At 45.4% G+C, this 7,186-nt stretch overlaps 1 protein-coding gene across 1 annotated transcript; it reads right to left on the bottom strand.

Annotated features, from left to right (window-relative positions):
* Positions 1-292: 292 nt before the first annotated feature.
* Positions 293-6,893, bottom strand: LOC140273080 (NLR family CARD domain-containing protein 3-like). Its single transcript, XM_072368606.1, has 10 exons — positions 6,878-6,893; positions 6,405-6,508; positions 6,027-6,242; positions 4,600-5,891; positions 4,313-4,479; positions 3,940-4,261; positions 3,476-3,649; positions 3,161-3,334; positions 1,215-1,261; positions 293-1,088 (listed from the first exon to the last, which is right to left on the bottom strand). The coding sequence occupies exons 1-10, from the start codon at positions 6,891-6,893 to the stop codon at positions 556-558; spliced, it is 3,045 nt and encodes a 1,014-aa protein (XP_072224707.1). The 3' UTR covers positions 293-555.
* Positions 6,894-7,186: the final 293 nt, after the last annotated feature.

The raw sequence follows: 7,186 nt of genomic DNA, 5'->3' as shown, positions 1-7,186 counted from the left end.
AAACATTGTGAGACTGAATGTTAAAAATAATGATGTAAAATTATGTAAAATATCAAAAGTCTGCGATCAGAACTCAATAATTCAGTCTATAATTGCACATCATCAGGATGAACCCTGGCTGCTCACCAATCTTCTGCTCATTGGAGCAGAACCAGAGAAGATCTGTCAGCAGGTTGGAAATTCATCTGGGCTGATTGCAGCTCAGTGATTCCTCTCTGATGTCACAGTTTGTCACATGTGCAGCAAACTAACTGCAGCTGACAGCAACTGAATGGTCTCAGCTGCAGTGAGCTGCAGAGAAACACAACATACTGATATTCAGTGTGAAGCTTTGACTGGAAACACAGAAAAACAACATCCTGGAAGAATGGCAGCTTCCATCTTTAAAGGACTGGAAGACGAAGAAGTTTCCAAGGAATCATTCAGAAGAGTTTCAACCAGAAACTGACTGAATCCATGAATCTGAAAAGGTGTTTCTGAGTGAAAGAGACAGACATGTACAGACTGAACTATCTGTTCAACAGTGATTCTCTGACAGGAGGAAACTCTTTATGCTCAACACAGAGACACTGAGGAACCAGGTGAACTGAACCAGAACCCAAACCCAGGATGCAGAGGTTCTTCAGTGAATGTGGTGTTGAAGGTGTGGAGGTGGATCAGTGTGTCAGAGGAGACTCTGTAGAAGGACAGAGTGCCAGCAGGACGGTCCACATACACTGCTGCTCTGTTAGAGACAGAGGAGGAGGAGATGGATGTTTCTCTGTTATTGTGCCAGACAGAGTAACCAGAACCATCAGAGCATCTCAGACTCCAGGACTGATCGTTGTATCCAAACAAACAGTCTATGTATCCACTCCTGCTGATTCTTCTGTAACTCACTGATATAGAAACCTCTCCGCTCCACTCGACCTCCCAGAAACAGCGACCAGTCAGAACATTTCTACACAGCAGCTGAGGCCAGACATCAAATCTGTGTGGATGATCAGGATATGACTGAACCTCCTCCACATGTGTCACCTTCCTGTTGTTGTCAGACAGTTTCAGTCCTCTGCTCACTGTGTTTGTGTCGATGGTGAGTCGACAGGAATCTGATGGAGAGAACAAACACAATCCAGCTGCAGTTATTGATCTATCATCTGTTCACTTTGATCAGTGAGTGATGTGACAGTGTGAAGATGGCTGGATGTCATGAATCAGATGAAGAACACACTTACACTTCCTCAGACCTGGTGTCAGCCATCGTTCTCCAGCAGGCTCCACCCTGAAAGGAGGAGGGGGGTCAGAGCAGCACCGTCTCTTTCAGCATGCACACATGGACATTACATGGCTCTCACACACACATTGTTCTACACCGAGGAAGATGCTGACTGCTCATGAGTCCTTCACACAGCCCCACTTGAAAAACACAGAAATATCCCTTTAACTGGATGAGTAAAGTCTCTGAATCTGCTGAATATGTTCCCTTACAGGCTGTGCATTAACCAGCAGATGATTGCTGGTATGTATGTTTTCTTTGTGGCCCATTTATCTCAGAAATGACCTGATAAACCTCCATCATTCTGACAGATCCATGCTGTTTTAAGGGGACACCGGCTAATGCTGGCAGACATTTCCTCCTCCTCCTGACAGAGGTTTGCTCCTCCCTCGCTGCTCCTCATCACTTCTAACCAGCTCATGAGCCGGTGAAAGGAAAAGGAACCGACTGTGTCTGAAGTTATGGAAATAAGTTATGAAAGTACGTGGACAGTATGGGATGTTTCAGAAGTTTCATCTCCACTTCGGATCAGACTTAAATTACACTGAAAACATCTGTACGCACGGTCTGAGGAATGTGTGAAGTGTGCAGATTCTCTTTATTTAATGCAGGAACATCTGTATGAGCGGTTTGTGTGTTTGTGTGTGAGATGGACTCTAGACCCACCCAGGGTGGACCTGCCTCTCGCCCTGTGGCTGCTGGGATCGGCTCCAGTTCCTGCCACCATGAACTGAATTAAGCAGGTAGAGAAAATGGATGAATGGATTTATGCATCTGGTCCCTGGACTTTGGATAATTCTGGATGGATCTAAAACTGAATTATTTGGACACTGTAACAGGGAACTTGTTTGGTGTAAACTAAAGGCAATATTTGAGCAGAAGAACTTTAAACCAACAGTGAAGCCTGAAGCTGTAAATGTAATGGTTTGGGTCTGAGGCAGGGCCCGGTCAACTCTCCATCACAGAATCCAACATGAATTCTTCACCATTTCAGAGGCTGTTTGAGGAAAATGTGAGACCATCTGTCCAGAAACTGCAGCTGAAGCAGAGGTGGACCATGCTACATGATAATGAGAGAAAACATTCCAGTAAATCCACCAAGAAACTTCTCCAAAGGAAACAGAAACACAGGGTTCTGGAACAGCTCAGTCAAAGCCCAAAGACAAAGAAGATTGGGAAGACAATGACGAGGAAGGTTTCTCTGAATCTGAAAATCACATTTACGTCCATTCAGAGTATGACAGTGAGTTTAAAACAGGATGAATTTGATGCTGAACCGATGCCAAAGTGAGCAGGTCAACAGCAGCAGCACCAGTTCATCAGCAGCCAGTCAGCAGAGGCCCATCAGGGCCAGAAATGTGGACGTCATTAAGTGGTGAAACTGCACGGATCACCTGATGCAGCTGGACTGAGAGGTCAAATGTGTGATCTGTAACCATTTCTAATTTAAACCCTGACTGTGTGTTTTTAACTCCTAACTGTGATCATTGGTGAGTGAGAACGAACTAACAAAGTGAACGGACTGTGGACAACATGTCAGGTTGGTCTGAACTCTGACCTGGGAGTCAGCTGACTGACGTTTAACATGAACATCATCACATAGTGAGATGTAAGCTGTATCTCTGGAGGAGGGAAAAGTCAGGAACACAGTCATTCCACAGTTTTTCAGCCTTTATGTAGAAACTGTGATGTTTTTGAGCTGCAGACCAACATAAAGCTGTTAAATGTTCTGTGTAAAGATCTGCTTGAGTGAACAAAGGAAAAAGGCTCCTACATGTAGGTTCATATAAAACTCAGAACCAGCATGAAGCAAAAAGACAGGGCTGAGTGAAGGACAGAGAACATGTTTCCAGCTCTTCCTCCTCCATCAGACATTGTGTGATGCTGCAGCAGACCTCTCCATACCTGAGAGTGTCCAGCCTCCACTGTGGATCCTCCAGTCCAGCTGATAGCTGCTTCACTCCTGAGTCTCCTGGATGGTTGTAGCTCAGGTCCAGCTCTCTCAGATGGGAGGGGTTGGAGGTCAGAGCTGAGATCAGAGAAGCACAGCCTTCCTCTGTGATCAGACAGCCTGACAGGCTGCAGAAAACAACACAAATGGCAGATACTGAGAGAAAAGACACCAACAGCAGACACCATCCTGAACAGGTCAGCTGTTCATCCATGACTGTAAAGCAGAATTATAATGATCAGGAGTTGAACAGCTGAATGAATCCTGACCTGAGAGCTTCCAGGTTACAGTTTGGACTCTGCAGTCCAACAGACAGCTGCTTCACCCCTGAATCCTGCAGGTTGTTGTTACTCAGGTCCAGTTCTGTCAGACTGGAGGACTGGGAGCTGAGAGCTGAGGACAGAGCTGCACAGCTTCTCTCTGAGAGGTTACAGCCACTCAGTCTGAGGAGGAATAACAGGAAAAGAGTTAAGTTATGTAATTATTAATTATTCACATTAAAGATGGTTGAATTAATAAATAATGATGACATTTATCCTAATTCTATATTATAAAGTGTTGCCACATTCTTGCAGCGTGTTTCTTTCCTCTTTATGTGAACTGATCTGATGGAACTGTTTGCTGTGAATCTGTGTTATCTACAAACTGAAATTATCTGAGAAATAACTCCGTTATTTTCTCTCCTTTTAACAAGTAAACAGAGTATTTAAAACATATTTATCCCTGTACTTACACAGCTTTGTTGGAGGCTTTGACCACTGGCAGCAGCCTCAGAAGAGCCTCCTCTGAAGCAGAGTATTTCTTCAGGTCAAACACATCCAGATGTTTTCCTGATGACAGTAAGATGAAGCCCAGAGCTGACCACTGAGCAGGAGACAGTTTATCTGTGGAGAGACGTCCTGAACTCAGGGCCTGTTGGATCTCCTCCACCAGAGAACGATCATTCAGTTCATTCAGACAGTGGAACAGATTGATGCTTCTCTCTGCAGACAGATCCTCACTGATCTTCTCCTTGATGTAATCAACTGTTTCCTGATTGGTCTGTGAGCTACTTCCTGTCTGTGAGCTACTTCCTGTCTGTGAGCTACTTCCTGTCTGTGAGCTACTTCCTGTCTGTGTCAGCAGGCCTCGTAGGAGCCTCTGATTGGTTTGCAGGGAAAGACCCAGGAGGAAGCGGAGGAACAGGTCCAGGTGTCCATTTGGACTCTGTAAGGCCTTGTTCACAGAACTCTGATGGAAGAGTCGAAGAGAATCTGCAGATTGATCTTCAGTTGTTTTCATCTTGGAGGATGTTTGTTGTTCTTTCTGCTGATTGACACCAGAGCGAAAACCGAACATATTTATAAAAGACAAAAAAAGAGATGTTTGAGCCCCGATAGGAGCTGATGATGATTGTTGTTCTCCCATCAGATTAACTCCAGAGCTGATGAAGGTCAGATGGACATGAAGAGCAGCCAGAAACTCCTGAACACTCAGATGGATGAAGCAGAACACCTTCTCCTGGTACAGCCCTCTCTCCTCTTTAAAGATCTGTGTGAACACTCCTGAGTACACCGAGGCTGCTGAGATATCGATGCCACACTCTGTCAGGTCTGATTCATAGAAGATCAGGTTTCCTTTCTGCAGCTGCTCAAAAGCCAGTTTTCCCAGAGACTCAATCATCTTCCTGCTCTCTGGACTCCAGTGTGGATCTGTCTCAGCTCCTCCATCATACTTGACCTTCTTCACTTTGGCCTGAACCACCAGGAAGTGGATGTACATCTCAGTCAGGGTCTTGGGCAGCTCTCCTCCCTCTCTGGTTTCCAACACATCCTCCAGAACTGTAGCAGTGATCCAGCAGAAGACTGGGATGTGGCACATGATGTGGAGGCTTCGTGATGTCTGGATGTGGGAGATGATGCTGCTGGCCTGCTCCTCATCTCTGAATCTCTTCCTGAAGTACTCCTCCTTCTGTGGGTCAGTGAACCCTCTGACCTCTGTCACCATGCCAACACAGCCAGGAGGGATCTGATTGGCTGCTGCAGGCCGTGTGGTTATCCAGAGGCGAGCCGAGGGAAGCAGGTTCCCCCTGATGAGGTTTGTCAGCAGCACATCCACTGAGGTGGACTCTGTAGCATCAGTCAGGGGCTCCTTGCTGTGGAAGTCCAGAGGAAGTCGACACTCATCCAGACCGTCAAAGATGAACACAACCTGGAACTGTTCAAAGCTGCAGATTCCTGCTTCTTTGGTTTCAGTAAAGAAGTGATGAACAAGTTCCACTAAGCTGAACTTTTTCTCTTTCAGCACATTCAGCTCTCTGAAAGTGAATGGAAACATGAACTGGATGTCCTGGTTGGCTTTGCCTTCAGCCCAGTCCAGAGTGAACTTCTGTGTTAAGACTGTTTTCCCAATGCCAGCCACTCCCTTTGTCATCACTGCTCTGATTGGTTCATCTCTTCCAGGTGGGAGTTTAAAGATGTCTTCTTGTCTGATGGATGTTTCTGCTGTGCCTGCTTTCCTGGATGCTGCTTCAATCTGTCTGACCTCATGTTCATCATTGACCTCTCCAGTCCCCCCCTCTGTGATGTAGAGCTCTGTGTAGATCTGATTCAGAAGGGTTGGGTTTCCTGCTTTAGGAATCCCCTCAAACACACACTGGAACTTCTTCTTCAGAGCAGATTTAACTTTACGTACACAAAGTTCTGAATGAAGACAATAAATAACATCAGTAAACAGACATTTCCACCCTGTAAAGAATGAGTATTTGAACATGTGTTGTTCTGTGAGCTGAGACATCAGTAAATGTGTCATTTATCCAGCAGGTTAAATCTTTAGAGAAATCCTCTTACTGCTCTGCAGACGCTCAGCCAGCTCCTCCTGCTTCATTCTCCTCAGGAAGTGAACTGTGATCTTCACTAATGCCTCTCTGCTGCTCCTCTGCTCTTCATCCTCACCCTCCCTCTGACTCTCTAAGCATTCTGGGTAATCTGGACTCAGAACCTTCTGGATCTTCTTCAGCTCCTCCTTCACAAAAGTGAGCATGTTGTCCTCCAGCAGCTGGAACAGAATACTATATGAATGAGCCAATCAGGCTGAAATCATGGAGCCAAACATCAGATCCATGTTGGACACACTGACAATCCGCTGGTCTGCAAAGTGCAGCCTGGAGATGACTGTGAACACAATAGATGGAAAAGTAGCTGTTGTACATGTACAGACCATAAATATGGAGTCCAGCTGTGTCTGATGCTGCTGGGCAGACTGACCACTGGGAACCTCTGAGCTCTGCTGGTCCACTCTGTGGAGGAATGATGAAGAATGAGCTCACATTGTGTCTGTCCACACAGAGACAAACACAAGGTAAAGGTCCATGAAGGGATGTGTGGATGTGAACAGTGAACGCAGCCATAAAGCAGCTGATTAACTCTGAAGCTGCACATCAGCAGCATCTGTGTTCCAGAAGATAAGAGCTCAGTGTGTCTCTAACAGTGGGAGGAAGCTGATGTCAGATGAAGCAGTTTGAGGGTTAGTTAGTTCCTATATACTGAGGTTCAGCTTCATATTATTGATCCATGTGACTTTGTTCATGTGAGACTGTTTGTGAAGCAGCTGACATTGTTCAGAACATTTATTTTAGAAACAGCTCCTCTATAATAAATATCATTCTTAATATTTTCCTCACTGAAAGAGACCTGTTTTAACATCCATTCTTTCCACTCTGACAGTTTCACATGTGAACATGAAATGATGTGAATAAGAGCTCACATTAAACACAAGTTGGAATAAGAACTGTTCAGAGTGACTCTGGAACATTTTACAGTGTTACACCATTTACACTCAGCTCACCTCAGAGACTGTGAACGTTGGACTGATTTAAAGTTGATTAAATGACCTTTTGACCTGTCGCTCCTCATGGACACACAGCTGGGTTCAGGTTCAGGTTCAGATTCAGATTCAGATTCAGGTTCAGGTTCAGGTTCAGGTTCAGGTCTCTGAAAGCT

This window comes from Leuresthes tenuis, unplaced genomic scaffold (genome assembly GCF_036924035.1).
Source record: "Leuresthes tenuis unplaced genomic scaffold, fLeuTen1.0.hap1 SCAF_17, whole genome shotgun sequence".
Taxonomy (NCBI): domain Eukaryota; kingdom Metazoa; phylum Chordata; class Actinopteri; order Atheriniformes; family Atherinopsidae; genus Leuresthes; species Leuresthes tenuis.
Note: the sequence above shows the minus strand (reverse complement) of the source record. Positions and strands in the feature narration are given on the sequence as shown.